Source organism: Osmerus eperlanus, chromosome 2 (genome assembly GCF_963692335.1).
Source record: "Osmerus eperlanus chromosome 2, fOsmEpe2.1, whole genome shotgun sequence".
Taxonomy (NCBI): domain Eukaryota; kingdom Metazoa; phylum Chordata; class Actinopteri; order Osmeriformes; family Osmeridae; genus Osmerus; species Osmerus eperlanus.
In genome coordinates this window covers 3,369,712-3,388,151 of record NC_085019.1, presented here as the reverse complement: position 1 = coordinate 3,388,151, position 18,440 = coordinate 3,369,712, and the positions used below count along the sequence as shown (strand labels likewise).

Sequence of the window (18,440 nt, the reverse complement as noted above, 5' to 3'; positions counted from 1 at the left end):
GAGCCCAAACAGTCTGCACTCTGATCTGGGGGCCTGTTCGATCAGAAAAGATCCACGATGGGGATTGTCTTACTCTGAAATTGGCTTCAGTCCTTCACAAAAGATCCCGTCGAAATAGGGAGCCTCCTAATCCAGTGAGACACATGTATCTAGCGTGTGTCTCACTCTAGACACATGATCTTTTCCCTTTGATAATAGACTGGCAGAGATGCTGTTCTGGTTAATCAGGGGATGTTTGTGGATTACCATAAAGAAGCAGGGTTTTGGTTCTCGAGCAGAGTCAGAGGTGACAGGATGTCCTCTTCTGGCTCTCTTCCTAACAGCTCATTTCTTCAGAGCCCATGCTGTGTAGACAGCGCTCTCTCTATTTCATTAGATGTCCCCAATTAGCAGCTTCAGAATTATGGTTCCCATAGATGATCCTGTGCGTGAAAATAGAAATAGTCCACATCTCTGTGTGTGTGTGTGTGTGCGTATGTGTGTGTGCGTGTGTGCGTACGTGTGTGTGCGTACGTGTGTGTGCGTACGTGTGTGTGCGTGTGTGTGTGTGCGTGTGTGTGCGTGTGTGTGTGTGCGTGTGTGTGTGTGCGTGTGTGTGCGTATGTGTGTGTGCGTATGTGTGTGTGCGTGTGTGTGCGTATGTGTGTGTGCGTATGTGTGTGTGTTAAGCTGTTGTGCCCAGCAGGCCGCCCCCTTGTATCTCTCCCGGGACTAATTAAGCAGACGATACTTCCAGACAAACACAAAGGGAACAAAAGTCCCCTTCTGCTGTAAGAGACCCTTACCCGGGTACTCTCTCTCTCCCTTACCCTCTATTTCTCTTTATCTCTCTCTCTCTCCCTTACCCTCTATTTCTCTCTCTCTCTCTCTCTCTCTCTCTCTCCCTTACCCTCTATTTCTCTTTCTCTCTCTCTCTCTCTCTCTCTCTCTCTCTCTCTCTCTCTCCCTTACCCTCTATTTCTCTTTATCTGTCTCTCTCTCTCTATATCTATTTCTCTCCCTTACCCTCTATTTCTCTTTATCTGTCTCTTTCTCTCTCTCTCTCTCCCTTACCCTCTATTTCTCTTTATCTCTCTCTCTCTCCCTTACCCTCTATTTCTCTTTATCTGTCTCTCTCTCTCTCTCTCTATCTATTTCTCTCCCTTACCCTCTATTTCTCTTTATCTGTCTCTTTCTCTCTCTCTCTCTCTCCCTTACCCTCTATTTCTCTCTATCTATTTCTCTACCTTACCCTCTATTTCTCTCTCTCTCACACACACAATTTGATGACGCATTGATGACGCATTGATGTGTAAACACATCATTTTGCTCTTCATATTCACCAGACTCAGCTGTGACCAAGAATAGAACTGTCGTTACAGGAAACATAAGCATGGACTCCATAGCCCAGGGCTGTTAGGTATAGACCTTTATTGATCATAGGGTCTTTGGGTGACTCGGAACTAAAGCTACATTCACACATAAACACCAGGCCCTTTCTATGAGACAAGTACACAATTGGATGCTACATAACTAGGTAATAATACAGGCTTGTTAGAGGGTGACAGATTCTGTATGAACACATTCTCTAACCATCCAGTTTTGCAGTTATCTCTCTCAGTTATCTATCTCTCGCTGGTTTCCCTGCCGGTCGGAGTCAGAATCAGTGAGACAGAAAAACAAGCTGTAGTCTTTTCATGAGAAGCAGGTCATCATGAGGTTTGATAGTTAACACTTTATTCAACTGTTAATATCTCATCCTCTAAACGTGTGTTAGCTATATCATGTGAGTTATTGTTCAGAGATTTTTTTTATTACTGATAGAAGATACTTAACCACTACCTCATTAACCATGCACATTAGATATAAACAAACAAGACCTTCACTGTAGTTTAATTACCATATACTTCATTTTTATATTTTTGTTTGGCAACAACTTGATTTTAAGTTATTTCTTAATAGTTAGAAGGGCCTCTATTATCCCTGTGTTAGTGAGTTCAGTTTGAAACATTTCTAACCGACTCATAACCCATATTCAGTCATAATCACTTACACATGCCGACAAAATTAAACTAGCTTCTTTCACCCAAACAGACCACCAGAAAAGAGAGGTGATGACAAAGTGGCATAATCTCATGGTGAATTAAATACCAATGAGCCAAACATCTTGGTTCCACACGCACACATACGATGGTCCAACATTAGAGTTACCCCCCCCTTCAGATACACTGCATCTCTCCTGTCTTTCCTTCTCTCTCCCTCGCTTCTCCTCAAGCCACGAAGGGGACTGACTTGTCACTGGATCGGTCCACGTCGTCTTCCACATGGCTGTCACATGTTCGTTTTCCTGAGGTGCAACAGAGACCAGCCAAAACCATTCCAACACCTCCCCACTCCAGCACTGCCACAGCACTGAGTGGTTCTCTGCTAAATCTACCAGGCCATCTTGACAAATCATTCAAGTCTATCAGTATAGCCCTGTTATTATACTACAATTTTTGCTGTTGACTTTCCACTGACACAGCCAAAACGTGTATACATAAACTCATCACCACTGTCATATTCCCTTGTAGGTTCTATAAAGTGAAAATAGCAAAACAGATCATTTCTTTTATATTTGCCAGTTTGAAACGTACATTATCTACATTGAATCATATATTCCTGTCTGCACAGCGGGTGTATAAGTGTTCATTCAGGTGACTGTGCAGAGCTTGAGGGCTGAAGGTCTATCCGTCAGTGTTGAGGTCAGGGGAGAGTGTGTGTCCTTCCTTCCAGTCTGACCGCAGTGTCCTGGAGCTCCCAGTCCTCACGCTGCCGCCAGAGTTGTCTGCCAGTCTAAATTAGGATGAAACCAAGTCTCACCCGAGGGACTGAGACCAGAGCGAAGGAGAGAGAGCATGGCAGAGTAGAGCCAGTGTGGGCGGAGCCAAGTACAGACCAATGGGAGTCAACCTGTTAGCAACAACCTACCCCTACATTACAGTGTGTGTCACCCCCTGCACCACTCCTCACATCAGTCACTTCTGCTGGACATGGAGCCCTTGGCTCCGGTGTAATTAAGCCCGTGCTTTTAAAACCAACAGTCCATCATGAGAGCATTAGTGGGACTCCATACCTGCCGACACTAATCATCTAACCTATAGGAGAAGAACACAGGAGAAGCTAAATCTACTCTGAAACACAAGTACAGCAGGAAAACACAGGGTGATGAGAGCTCCCATTGTCCATTTCCAGTGGAGGAGTGCGGGGGTCCCTGACATCTCTCAGGGTGTGTGAGTGTGTTCCTGGACACGCAGGGCGGGTCAGGACGCAGAGGCTCAGATCTCCTCGATAGACTCGGCCGGGACCAGACCTCGCTTCTTGCCGCTGCTCAGCCGCAGGAAGCCCTCGCTGTCCTCACTCTTCCCCACACAGATCTGCTCGGAGACAGGCAGGGGGGGGGGAGAGGGGGAGACGCAGAGGGGGGCAGGGAGAGAGAGAGAGACAGAGAGAGAGCGAGGGAGGGAGAAGGAAAAATAGGATTGGCATTGTGGAATGACCTCTTGAGAAGCAAGGAGAAAAGGGAAGGCGAGATCAAGGGTCGGCGCTCACCTGATCCTCCTTCACAGCCAAGTGACCTATCTCCCTGTTGCCATGGGCACCCTGGGTGACGCGCCACACCCTCTCTCCTGGCCGCACCCTTTGGACAAAGTTGGCTGGGAAGAAGCCCACTCTGTCTCCACTTTTCCCCTGCACACAGATCAACACAGACATCATCCTGTAACCATGGTGACAGTTCAGATTACGTGCCTGTTGGGGGTTGGGCATCGCATTGAGGAAAAGTGTTTGTTTAAAACTGTCTGTTATATTAACATAAATAAGTTGGGGCCCAGGCCAGCTGGATTTACATGGACAATTTCCATGCTGCAGTTGGATATTGGATAGAAAGATTCTACGATTTTCTTTCCTGAGAGTGACGAGGCACATCCTGATTATTTCCATTTCATTACAGACTCAATGAAAAGCTCTTTCAGGTCGCAACGCTAGTTCAATTTATTATGCGTTAAGTCTTTAAGTGATTTTCCGAGAAAACGATTACCTACTTTTATCTCTGACTGCCTAGATGTGTATTATGGGAAGATGGTGGGCAGGTGGTAAAACATCACGCATTTATGCAGTTCACAACCGTGTTTGTGTTGGCTACACACGTACACTATGGAGACACAAAAGCCCAGGTACAAGGCTGCATTCACACCCACACACACCCACAGAAACACATACACAAGTGATTCATTACACACCTTCCACCACTCCTCATTAGAGTCATCTGTGACCAGCACTCGATCACCAGGTCTAGAAGAGATTAGAAGGAAGGGAGGGAGGGCAGAAAGAGGAAAGGATAGAAATATAACAGAAATAGCAGCCAGCATTAACAAACCACAGAAACACCAAAGACAACCAATATTCAGAAGTGTATGTGTGTTATTTGTTATGGCTCTCCTAGAGAGGATGCTTGCTCGTGAAGACTCTTTGCTTTCAGTCTCTCTCTCACACACACACACACACACACACACACACACATCTGTCCTATATACAGAGTTGAGCTTGTGTCCCCACTGCACTAGTTCTGTATGTGGTCTAAGAGTTTCTGAATGTGGACTATGATAATCTCCGGGGAGTCTGCTGCCCTACATGATAGTACCATTCCTCTCACACACTTCAAGATATATGACCACAGAACACTGAACTGCCACACACACACCTTACTATACACGCGTTCTCCTACAGGCCAATACCCAGGGGTGACAGCAGATGGCTGAGAACGAACCCTGTGGTGATACACCTGAACAGCCCCGCCCACTCCTGCCTGAAACGGGCGGCGTCCTCATTTGACCATCCCCGTCTTCTCTGCCTACTTCCTGTCTTCCTTCCTGTCCTCTCCTCCACCCCATCTTGGCCCCTTCTCACTCTGTGTTCAGAATCCCTTTTGTCTCTCCCTCCCCCACCAGCCCGGCTCCTGTCCCTCCCTCTGTGCCCACGCCCGTCTCAAGCTGTTCGCTCCTCTGTCGAGTTTCCCCTTCTCTTCATCCTTTCATCCCCCAAATTCGTTGTATTATTCGGTCCCCCCCCCCCCCCACTGTGAACACATTTGTTGCGTAAGCTGTGTGGAACAGTAATGGCCGCTCTGTATATAATTAGACATCCTTACGGGCGTCTTCTCCTCCCCGTCCTCTGCAGATGGTGCGGACATCTTCATCCCCGACATGACAGGCGTAATAAAACACACACACACACCTACAGCCGCACACCCACCTTCGCATCCTCTCTATCCTTCACACGTGCAAATGCACAAAAAAAAAGAAAAGGCTACTCACAAAAAACACACACCACCAGACACACACACACACAGAAAGTATGTCGTCTCCTTGGTTCACTCACTGTAGTTCCAGGTCATTATGCTCCTGCGGCAGAAACTTGTAGAGTGCTACATAAGTGTGGATAGAATGAACCTCGATTCGCTTAGGCACCTAGAGAGAGTCAGACGAATGCATACTAAATATAGAGGCTGTTTATATGAGCGGAACACAGGAGGAGACAGAAGGAAGGATGAAGGCCTTCACAGTACCTTGACAGTGTTCTCGTCGGCAGGAGGATGGACAGACACACCGCTCCCATCCTCCAGCTCTGCCTTCTCCTCCTCTGGAGGATGAATATCTGATAGAACTGAGAAATCAGGTCCCACTGTCAACACAGACCCAGACATGAACACAGACATGAACACAGACACAGACAGACATGAACACGGACACAGATCCAGACACAGACCTAGACCAAGACAGACAGACATGGTTCCTACCTCCTGCCTCCTGAGATAGCTCCTCCTCCATGCTGTTCTGTCTCTGCTCCCTCTCCTCCCCTCCCTCCCCCTGGTCCAAGAGACACAACACAAAACAAACCATGGCACCACAACACGATGACAGAGAAGGAGAAGATGCACTTTGGGTATTAAACTTAAAAACCCGGGTCTTTCAATTATTCAGCACAGCAAGTGTGCGGTTCCGTTTTTCCCACTCATAAAGTGCCAGGCTATATTAACAGCATATATTGTATCTAACACTGTCTCCTGTACTAGTCACACCTATAAAACAAAAACAAACCCCAAGGCATGGGGGGGGGGGGTCATCTGCAGGTGAAGGAAGCTTGTGCATTAGACTAGGTGTTGTGCTGCGTCTAACAGGCCTTGACATCCTCGTGCCCACTGTACCAGAGGGTATCTTACCAGGCTTTTGGTGGGTGACTCTGACACACTCCCAAAACTGGAACGGCTCATCTGTGCCAGGGAGGTCCCAAAGCGCAGGGTGGCATACACAGGGTCTAAACAAGCTCTTCCAGCTTCTAAAACACACACACACACAGACACACCTTACACACCTTAGAGGCAGTGAATTGAGACCGTACACTACAAAGTAGCTCTAATGACACAGTGCCATGTCAGGGTGACCCACTTTATATCTTAAAGGAGGCTGCTGTAGAAATCACACATGAAGGTAGGCAGAGCCTCTGTAACCCTGCAAGAGGGTTTTTCATAAAAATAACTCAATTCGCACAGGTTGTGAGATTATTGGAGACATTTGCAATGCAGCAGTTCTTGGGTAATTGTGATGGTTAAAAAAAAGTCAGATGGGATGCACAGAGAAAGTAATTCGGTCTCGAGGATTCAAAAGGCAAAGTTAAATGCGGACGGCTCATTTTAGCCCACCGCTGTGTGTCTGTGTGGTATGATAGCTGTGTGTCTGTGTGGTATGATAGCTGTGTGTCTGTGTGGTATGATAGCTGTGTGTCTGTGTGGTATGATAGCTGTGTGTCTGTGTGGTATGATAGCTGTGTGTCTGTGTGGTATGATAGCTGGGTGTCTGTGTGGTATGATAGCTGTGTGTCTGTGTGGTATGATAGCTGGGTGATTCAGAAGCTGATGAGCTTGGAGCTGCTTCCTCTCACGTACAGCCACTGTCAGTTTCCATCAGGATTTGAATCAGGCTATTTTCCTTCTCTCCGAGGGCTGAACCGAGGGCAGATGGGTCTTTCTGTGTGACAGGGTGCAGTATGTGGCTGACAGGTGATGGTGCCTGGTCCCCTGGCAGAGACCCAGACCGAGGCGGGCCTCATGTGGGCAGGGCAGGGCTCCAGAGGAGAGGTGCAGCCTAACTGAGATTCTACTGATGAGTGGTGGAAGGGAGGATTGTGGGATGGACAAGTATTGACCTGTATTTTTAAGGATCTGCAGGGTGAAGGTCAGTAAGCACACGTATACCCTCTTTGGGCAGGTTGCACACACACACACACACACACACACACACACACACACACATACACACACACAGTTACCTTGGGTAGGCTGGACCTCCTTGACAACTGTAAGTTGGTCGTTGATAAGCATTGGCGAACTGAAGTTACGCTTGAAAGCTCCCGACTGCCGGAGGAAAAAAAGAGACGTCACGATTTACTGTTTCCAATATTTCCTGTTTATAGGCTTGGCTGTCTGCTTTTATCTAGCCCCTCATGGAGTTGCTTTAAAAGAAATGGATGGGAGAGAGAGGAAGGGAAGGGAGGTTTTTTAGAAACCCAAGGAAGTCAATAATGAGTTAACTAAAAAAGGGATATTTGAAAGCATGACTGTTTATCTGCTTAGATAATCTGTATTTTCCAATTTCTGACAGCCAGTTTCACAGAGCATATTAAGATGCACACAAACTCACATACAATGACACACACACAGAATTTCACAGTGAATTAAGCCACAGTGATGCTTTCAACAGCGCTATTGATTTTCTCTTCTTGCACTGACTTGGAGATGAGTCCTTTGTACAGCCATAATATTGGAGAAAGGGGGTGGAGGGTGGGCCATACTGTAGATGAAAGGTGGATGCTGCTAGTTCTTTAAAAAATGTCCTCCCTCAAACGTGTGACGTTCTCAGCCAACCTTGAAAATTTCAAAACCATCTATTTTATATTTGGAGTTATCTTGAGTGCCTTTGTCTGCCATGGTCCTTTGCCCTCTTGGAAAGGATAAACAAAGAGATCGGATCTGCTTGGAGACAAATACCCAGTTTACTGTCTTTGCCTGAGAGAGTTCGAGCCACTGATTAATGAAACTCAATCTCCAACATCAGCACTATCTCTGCATGTACTCAATGTCCTGTGTGTGGCTAGGTTCTGAAAGCACTTCAACTTTACTGCACACATGGACAACACCTTGATAAGCACTTACTCAGCCATCACACACACACACACACACACACACACACACACACACACACACGAAAAAGAGACACACCTTGCCATAGCATGGTTGCTGGGACAACTCTGAGGTACACCACAGATGAGCTCCTATCTTGCAGGTTTTACAGCGAAGGCCTTGTTTTGAGTTTCCTGGAGGAGGAAAATCAGAGAAACATAAACAGCAGTTAAAAAACTGATGTGATAGAGAGAAGGAGAAAGAGAGAGAGACAAACAGACAGTGGGAGAAGTCCAGAGTCAGAGAGAGAAAGAGAGCAAGTTAAAACAGAACTACACACCTGGGAGATGGAGGCAGGAGGAGCTAATAAACAAGTTGGCTTCTAATCAAAGCAGGTTCCTCTCTGACGTCAAGCTAGTGTCTGTACCCAGGGAGCGTTGATCAGCTCTGCCCCACTTACTCTGAGCTGGCAGGTCTGCCAGAGTTACAACTAACTGCAGAATAATCGACCGTCCCTCCCAAAACCTTTGCAAATTCTGGAAACCAGCTGGACACTTTTCCAGATCTAATCGATTTGGCATCATGTCCAATTTATCGTCAGGCTTTGTCTCAATGAAATACCCTAAAACTTTGGGGGAGGGGGGGTGTTTTCCCCCTTTTTTTCTATCTAATTTGTTTTTCACAGATTTCTCTGGAACAGATCCTCTTTCACGGTGGTTGGCGTCATTGTTTTGAGTTTGTTTTAATCTATCCCAATTGGGAGATTTAGACATGTAGTCTTTAGATTTATAGTCGTATTGTGCTTACCTGCCTGTGGCAAAGCCCGTGCATGACAATAGAGACAAAAATATATGTGAAGTAATGAGCCAGCCATCGCTCCACCTGCCAGATTTAGTGTGTTTACCTTTGCAGGTTTGTGGTGGGCGGGGCGGAGGTTCAGGGTAACGAGAGCACCTGTTTTACCTCCCTGGGTCTCCTTTTTTTGTTGTTGCTTTAGGTGATATTTGATATTTGTTTTCACACCTTACAACATCCGACACTCATATAACCCCCTCATTCACTCCAGATGCTCTTGATTTGCATGTTTAGTACTTTCTGTTAAGCCTTTAGCCGAGTAAATCATTCACGCTTTTTGGTATCCCATACTCCAAGTGCAAACTCTTTTTGTCACAGCTCACAAGCCAGTTGGAACATACAGTATGGTTCAACTAATTGTGTTGTTTTAAAAGGAGCTGTTCCACTCAAAGCTTAACAATGAGACTCTGGAGAGCCCGATGGGGGAGGAAGGTGGAAGGCAGTGGGGGGCAACTGGGAGTACAGCTGAAATCGGCTGATGCTATGCAGAAGGAAAACGATGATGTATGCAAACGCAAGCAAGCTGGGGAGCAAAAAAAACCTGGAGCTGAATAGACGATGCAATCAATCACAGTGACAGGAAGTAAGCAAAGAGGGAAGTAGTACGACACTATAAGTAACCCTCGTGCACACAGCGCATCAAGTGAAGGAAATAAAAAGGCCAGACTGGTCCTCAGCTGGCCAATTCAATCACACGCTCTACGTCAGAGAGCAGACCTCGGCCAAGGCTGTTCCTTTTCAACGGAATGACTTCCTCTTATTTTCCTCTGCTCGTCCTTCAGTAATAACAGTATTACATTGCTTTCACCGAGAAAGCTGTACAAAAGGATTTCTGATAATAGCCGCAGATACTCCAGAGGGTGGAGTGTGACCGAGGTACAGATGTCATCTTACCGACAATCATGTGCTTGCAGTGTTGGCAGTTGGTTGGCCTGCGAAACACGTGGTCCTGGAAGCAATGGTTCACCTGGGGGCGTGGTGAGAGAGTGGGCTTGGCGGGCAGCGAGGGGGAGGGGCATAGAGAGGGGGAGCGGGAGCAGAGGGAGGGGTTGGGGCTGAGGGATGGAGAGATGGAAGGCGAGCGGTCGTTGGTGAGTGGGGAACCATGTGACAGGGGTGGAGAGGGGGGCGCGGGGTCGTTGAGGAAGTCCGGGGGGAGACGGGCGTCGCTGTACGAGCGCTGGAAGAAGTTCTCCACGCTCTTACTGCGCATCAACGTCTTAAAGGAGAGGGAGCGCTTCAGACGCTGGAGCTGCAGAAACAGAGAGGGGTGGAGGGGTGAGAGGAAAGGAGAAGAGGGAAACAGAATTCAGATGGAGAAAAAAAACACATGGGAGGAAACAGAAATTGATCGACACCAGCATCTTCAACCCGAAAGAGATGCGGTCTCGGATAAGCTGTTGACCAAGGCTTATCTCAAGTAATAAGACCTTAGGAGAAAACAACACTTAAGAAAAAGAAAGGGCTCTCTCACAGGAGGAGAGACAAGACTTGTGAAAGCACGGCGGGCGACACGAGAGGACGAGCTGTAAAACATGGTAAGCCCCTCCCTGACAGCACAGAGCCCAGATGTGTGTAAGCCCCCTTTTCATTGGCTGTGTGGGAGACCAAACATTGATGAAAGGCAGTAAACCAGTTTACACAGCGCTATCACCTATCAGCAGCCCTATCCTCAGCCTCCTAATCTGATCGAGAACGTCACAGGTCCTACTGATCTGGAGGGCACTGTCACACCAGTGTTGACGCACCAGCAAACCACATCACTGGCACTGACTCAACTGGTCCATTGGGCTCCATGACATTCATACACACAGACACATATACACACACACACGAGTTCAATCACACACACACACACACACACACACGCAGACACAAGTATGCAGGGAAACACACATGTACCCCATGCAGCATCATCGGATTACACAGCAACGATAACCCTTCTGCAATGTGATTGGCTGCGTACGTCTACTATCTCTATTGACCAAGCTGTTACTTCATGACTAATAGGAGGACAAAGGATTAAATCCCTCCCTCCCGTAACCTCGCTCACCACCAGTTATTGATTATCTGCATGAAGACATAGGGAGTCAGGTGGCTGAGCGGTTAGGGAATCGGGCTAGTAAATAGAAGGTTGCCGGTTCGATTCCCCGCTGTGCAAAAGATGACGTTGCGTCCTTGGGCAAGGCACTTCACCCTACTTGCCTCGGGGGAATGTCCCTGTACTTACTGTACGTCGCTCTGGATAAGAGCGTCTGCTAAATGACTAAATGTAAATGTAAGACATGCAAGGGTACATCACCAGCAGCCACTGGGGTTAGGTGTCCTGGATGACCCTGAGGTGAGGTGTCTGACAACATGCAACAAGGGTCCAGACGAGCAGAGAACTCGGGAGGGGGTGGCCTTCTGGAGAAATGGATCAGCCCAGTCGGACTGAAACACCAAATCGATATGGCTCTGATGGTCCCTGTGCATACACACACCACACACACACACACAGTGCCTACATGCTAGCGGCTGACTGTGAGAGCGAGAGAGGAAAACTCTAGGTACATAAAGTGTGTGGTTGGTTTGAGAAAGCAACAGAGTGTTTTTGTGTAGGAGTCAATAAGAGAGAGAAAGAGAATCTTTGCGTGAGGAGAAAGCAATGCGCAGAGATGGGCTGGTTCAACACACCTGTTGCGGTTCTCTGAGGTCTGTCCTGGGTTTTTGCTCAGAGCTTGTTCAATAAGTGCGAATGAGTTGCCCTAGCCCACGCCAGGCAGGAACACATGTCTCAATTACAGCTAATCTAATCAACCGTCTGTGCATGAGTAAAAAATTCCTCCTAACCTCCTTTTATGTCTGCCGAGAGGTCCACAGTTCTGACAGGCAAATACAGATAAGTTCTGATTAAAGTCATCGATACACAGAGCCCTGTCATCTGATTTCACCTAATTTCATGTCCATCATTTCCTGATTATGTGGCTAAGCTAATCAAGCTTTACCAGACCATCCAACCTCTGTGTGATCTAGAACCGTGTGAGACATATTGTTTCCCTGCAGTTTAGAATGACATCTAGACCAGCAATCATGCCACCGGCTACACAGGGAATTAACAGTGGGACAGTTCTCTCCCTTTCCTGATCATTTCTGCTTGTCTCCACATACAGTAGGCCAAGGCCGTAATCATAATATATATTGGGACACATCCCCCCCACCACGCACACTGTCCGAAATTATCATTAAAAATGTAATTCGTCCCCCCCAATGTTGACTCCATGGCTACGGCCTTGCAGTAGGCTGCCATGGCTATTGAATCCTAAACCCAGCCATGAGATTTCCAATACCTGTTGAGTACAGCGATGACAAGCACAAACAGCCAACAAGGGTCCAGGACATGTCTATCTATGAAGAACAATAAGAATAACATGTGCTTCACATCCTTACCGACAAGATCTCCCTGTTGTGGAGAGAACTGAGGTGTTGCTCATTACCTGAAGAAACAAGGGCCCCAGGAGAGATGATTGGCAGATAATAGGCACTACTAACTGCCAACAGGTGGCTGTTCCAATGATGATTGGTTGTCTAGGTTCGTCACGTGAGCACACACACTCTCTCTCTTTGCTGTTTAAAATACAAACATGACACGAGGAGGTGGAACTGACTTAGATCAGTGGCCCCAGTAACACGCAAGTCTCTCACGGCGTCGACTCCGAACGGCTGTGATGCTTTGTCATCTTGATATGTTTTCTCCCAGGGTTCCCTTCTCCTCAGCTCTACTCTTCACCTGTCTGACTCACAGACAGGTACATTAACCCTTGTGTTATCTTCGGGTCATTCAGACCCATCAGTCATTGTGACCCACCGTCGTATTGCGACAAATTTACCTCATACAAAAACAAAGTGAAGCATTTTCTTTTAACTGTCGGGCTGTCTCAGACCCCCCACATTGGAATGGTTAAAAGAAAATTATTTGTATTTGTTTTTGTATTGGGTAAAATTGGGTAAACACAACGATGGTTCGTTATGAACCTTTGGGTCATGTGACCCGAAGGCAGCACGAGGGTTAAGACAGTTCTCAGTTAAGCTTAGTCATCCTGGCTCTGGCCACCTCTCTACAGAGGTTGACTAACTGTCCCTGAGGACAGGCCAATCAAGCCATCAACCATGACTTGCTTATGTTCAACATCAAACAGCCATACACTTGCATGGGCTAAATGAAGAGTTGAGTCAAATGTGAAATGGTTCACAAGGTCTGTAAGTCATTGTTACGGCCTATCTCACGGTGTGAACTGACCCCGGGGTCTTCATCCTTCAAGACGAGGCTCTTATAACCAGCTCAGTAGGAGATGAATGGGAGGAACACAAAGGAGAAGGTCAACAGAGACCTGTGACAGTATTCCAGTCTTTAGTCAACACATGATGCATATCCCTGTGGTTCCTATGCAGATTCACGAGATTTGTCTTCGTTTCCTTATAGGCTCATTTGTAGTTTGGAGAAAACAAGGGCAAGTTTGCGTTGAAGTCTGGGAGAGGAAAAATAAGATTCGTTGACACAGTTCCTGATGAATGGGTGAAAGGATGAAAGAGGTGGTGATGTGAGCATCGCTTTGTTCTCTATCGTTCTGTGCGGAAATCAAAGAGGACTTGGGAGTTGTTCAAAGTCATCATATTTTCACTGCTAGTCTAAAGCTGCTCATTATGCATGGCAGCAGCACAGCAGAATTCCAACGTTGAACATGAGATAAGAGATGCATTGGCACACACTGTCAGATGCATTTGATCTCATTCTCTCTCACTCTTTCTCTTACCCTCAAACATAAGGTGCAGGGAGAAAACCAGATGTGTAAAAATGTCTTTCCATACCTCAACACCAGGGAAGGTCCTTCCTACAGGCGTATCTGTTGATACATTTCGCCTAGGGCGGCAGATGTGCTAGGACCGGTACTGCTCAACACCCCTTTCTGCCACAGCAATACCCCCCCCCCCTCTCGCTCTTCATCACCCTGGCACCCCTCATCACCTTCACCCTGACAGCTCATCACCTGCCCATTACAACCCTGCAGTCGCTGTTCACTCACAAGCCCCCAAGCACAACACTGGCTGTCAATCACAGAGAGAAATAGACCAAGATAAATTGGAGAGGAGGATGGAGTTTCACAAATGTGGATTGTGTTTGTCACATCAATCACTCGATCTATAAAGAACACTTGTTGGTGGATCTTCCTAATGAACTGTGTAAATACATTATTTGAGGACAGAGCCCACCAGTCCGTGCCTGGAGTCAAGGCGTCACATCAATAAATGCCCCAGCAGGGAAGGTGTTACATCAATTAAAGTCCCACCTCCAAATCCCAAGCCATACCACATCAGCCTGCCTGTCGACTAGAGCCCGATCGATAAAGGATTTTTAAGGCCGATACCGATACAAATATTTGGTGATCCGATATCAGCCGATATAAAAAAATATTTTAAAAATCCAGAAATGCGTAACAAAACAAACTGATTTCCCTAACAGTAGTTATTTTTAGTTTACATTTAGTCACTTTTAGCAGAAGTTCTTATCCAGAGCGACTAAGTACAGGGACATTCCCGAGGCAAGTAGGGTTAAGTGCCTTCCCAAGGACACAACATCATTTGACATGGCCGGGAATCGAACCAGCAACCTTCTGATTAATAGCCCGATTCCCTAACAAGCTCAGCCATCTGACTCCTGTTATTATTTCCTCACAAAAATAATATGTTAATGCAGTTTCTGATAAATAAAATGTATAAAAATACAAACTTAAGATATGAAACAAAGTCCTTTGAACAAAAATTCATTTATTGGCCATTATAAATGCCGATACCGATAGTTTGGAAAATGCCCAATATCGGCCGATAATATCGGCCCACCGATATTATCGGGCTCTACTGCCGACTCTCCACTTCTGTCAGTGTTGTGACCCTGTTTCTAACGGAAGTCAGACACGAGGGCTATTGCAGACACAACCCCACAGCTAGCACCCGGTAGAACAATCTTCCCTACTGTACAAAGATAAAACACTGGATGTGAGGCTCTGGTGGTTCTGTGCGTGTGAGCGGACTCAATACAGACTCATTCGAGTCTCCGTTGGACCCTCCTGAAGACTCCTTGAGTTTGAAGCGTTTGGCTAGCCTGCCCGGACAGCTCTAGTTAGAAGAGGCTGAGAGAGTGAGTGTTGATGGGCTTGAGGACAGCTCTGAAGAGGGTGTTATATTGTTGTCTCTGTCTGCTTCAGCAGCATCTCATCTCTCTTCCTCAACACACTCCTGCCAGACTGGACTTGGGCCACGGCACACCACTGGGTGCCAGCGGAGACACTCAAGAGCTCTCCATCATCCCTTGGTTCTCGGGCTCTATCTGTCCTCCATCTCTATTTTGGTCATTTGGTCAAGTTGGGAATTCGGAGCTTCTGTTATCTGATGAAACCGCTCTCTCCCTATCTCCCTGTTATCGTTACCAAACAGAAAACATCTTGGAATGGCTGAAAGTTTATATTATTATTTTTTTTTTGGGGGGGGGGACGGACGGACAAAATCAGATCCATTCTAAATGTGTCCCTCCCGCTGCCATCTCTTCACAGAGCGTGTCTGATTCATTGATAGCGTGAGTGAAATGGAGATAGATAAGAGGATGAAAGAGAACTGATGGGCGTTCACTGGCAATAGGAGTGTGTGTGTGTGTTTATGGGTGAAATAGAATATCAACAAGACCCCGTCCAGCAATTAAGTCCATTCTATTTGGTCCAAACCCCCCCCACGTCCTGGGTGTATTTGTGGTTTGACATTTGCAGCAATTCTCTTCTAATGGATCTTTAACAGACTCCAATGGTCTGAGTGAATCAGTGACTTTTAGGGCCAAGAGCTTTGGCATTGAATTTTAAAAACATTTAAACAGAGCCATACGGCAATTACCGCACTGCCTTAACCCCTCAGATGGCATGAGCCAATCAAAAAGCTGGAGGGGCCCAAGATTCAGGGGGACACAGCCCAGACAAGAGCATCTCTTTCAAGCTGCCGCCCTGATAGGAAAGCAGTGGGAGTCCACAGTGAAGGACAGCTGTGTTTGCGGACTAGCTGTTGTAATCCCTGTCAGTCACGGTGGGTTGCTCCAGAATGGTGGCCTGATGGACATGGCCCAGTGCATGAGAATACCAATCTGTGCAGGCGCAGACTGTCCCTATCACAGCTTCTGACGCGCCGGGCGCTCTCTGAACACAGAACAAAAGGCCCAGGGATGACGTAGAGAGACAGACTGTTCACTTTGTGCCTTCAAAATGTCATTCTGTACTGGATTGTCATATTTGAGTCATGGAATACCTCACAGCCTATGCTGCAGTGTCTGCTGTGTTAGTGTGTCTGTGTGTGCGGGGTTAGGGTTAGTGTGTTTAAATGTATGAACACCAAGTCGGTTTAAAGACTGCTGACTTCAGAAAGTGGTAGGACTGATGTAAGTGTTGCTTGCTGCATGGAGTAATGGCTGAATGTTTTTTTTTCCTCTAAAAAGGCACATTATTGTTAAAGCAAACCCAGACATTTTTACATTTTCAAAACTAACCTTCAAAGGTTAGTTTTTTTCTTCAAAAACGGAGGCGTGTGATATGGAGTGATTAATGCTCATTAAGTATTATTTTACCTTATATGCTGTTTTCAGTTATAACTAAAGACAGACAGAAAAATAGAACTTTAGCTACAGATACAGATCAACAGAGCGATATAGAGGCAGTCTCAGTCTTTTCAGCCACATCAGACTTCATCTGAGCGACTTTACTAGCAATGACGCAACCAACTGATGATACATAATGCACACCTGCTGTCAACTACAATAACGAGGGGAAAACATTTAACTTTCTATGTCGACCCTAGCATATGCATCTAGACATTTTTATGTTCCAATATAGAACTTGGGTAGGATATTCCAAAGTATAAATGAGTATAGCCCATTTACAAAATGTGAAAAGCCTTTAGCCTTTCTCAATACCTGGAGAAGGAAAAGGAAAGGTGGTGGTTTTCAGTGGCTGGAACGCAGAACAGATCACATGAGGTTTGGTACTAACATAAAGGTTATAATAGAAAATACCTGTACTCTGTTGCCGCTACGTATTCGAGCTACTTGCCTTGGAAGTTACCGGCTGGATGGACATTGTACTCGGCGAGCGCTGAAGCTGCGGTTCGCTCTCCATCTCGCTGTTTTCCGTCATTGTCAGATGTCTCGTGATGCGCCGATCGGTGGTAAAGGTGTCGAACACCTGTTAAATCCTTGAAGATGGTAGTCGACGATAGGTAAAGCTCAATTTGGCCATTAGGAAACTTCTACAGAAAATGTTTAAATTGACTGCAATCTCTGGGAGCCTTTTTGGCGCGCGCAGGCAGTGGGTAGTTAGGATCTTTGCCACGAGACACAGGTTTATATCCAGTTTGTATAGCCTACGACACAAGTCAAATCCGCCAGAAAGCAAGTATATCTTAGAATAAATGGTATCCAACTGATACAATTATATTTTTAATCATTGTTCAACGCGTATCTTTTTGGAGAGCGTAGTTTGTTGATGCGTAACAGAACGTCACATCTGAAGTCTAAAAACTGTTTACTCTTTTGAACCGCAGGAACAACATTCTAATTCCGTGTAGGCTACAACTATAATAAGAATCTAAGAATAATAATGATAGACGTAGATAGTCTTCAAATTCCAAACGATTGGCGAGTTTCCTCCTGTTCTGTGCGCTGTACCGTTTCAATGGCCAGGCAACACCAAATCCTGGGATCCGCGTGATCGTCGACGGACGTTGGCTGGGTCACAGTTGACATGGAATTCAATTTAACCGCAAAATGAGTCACGCCTACTCGTGCGTCTGTGGATCATGATTGGATACGTTTTTACAACTCTGCTAAATTCGATGTGTTCTAAACTCAGGATTGGAGCATAATAGAACCACTATCAGTTCATTCTTTCAACTGTTCCATGAGTAATGGCTTAATATCAAGGATAAAACATTCGCGATCCAATATAGTTATTTTTCCAAAAGGCCACTTGCTGCAGCTGCTTTCAGGCCTTCTGCGTTTTCATATCAGTTCAATTAGAGGGTCCGCAAATACAGCTGGGGGTGAGAGGAGTCTGGAGATAATGACAACTTGGGTCCAACTCAATCAGCCGATAAAAACATACATTAATAATGCTCCATTATGACAGGGACATCATCCATCCATCCATCCCTCTGCTCTCTTGCTCTCTCTCTTTCTCTCTCTCTCTCTCTCTCTCTCTCTCTCTCTCTCTCTCTCTCTCTCTCTCTCTCTCTCTCTCTCTCTCTCTCTCTCTCTCTCTCTCTCTCTCTCTCTCTCTCTCTCATCCATCTGTGTCTGTGCGGGTGCTTATGTGTGCCAGATTAA

The 18,440-nt window shown here is 46.3% G+C and overlaps 1 protein-coding gene across 1 annotated transcript; it reads right to left on the bottom strand.

Moving 5' to 3' along the window:
• Positions 1–1,400: 1,400 nt before the first annotated feature.
• On the bottom strand, positions 1,401–18,086 carry LOC134007426 (SH3 and cysteine-rich domain-containing protein 2-like). The gene is made up of 11 exons (XM_062446882.1): positions 17,170–18,086; positions 9,944–10,301; positions 8,294–8,388; positions 7,345–7,429; positions 6,239–6,354; positions 5,816–5,885; positions 5,585–5,682; positions 5,398–5,486; positions 4,260–4,311; positions 3,571–3,708; positions 1,401–3,395 (listed from the first exon to the last, which is right to left on the bottom strand). Exons 1-11 carry the CDS (start codon positions 17,251–17,253, stop codon positions 3,297–3,299), a joined length of 1,284 nt encoding a protein of 427 aa, XP_062302866.1. The 5' UTR covers positions 17,254–18,086; the 3' UTR covers positions 1,401–3,296.
• Between the last annotated feature and the right edge of the window lie 354 nt (positions 18,087–18,440).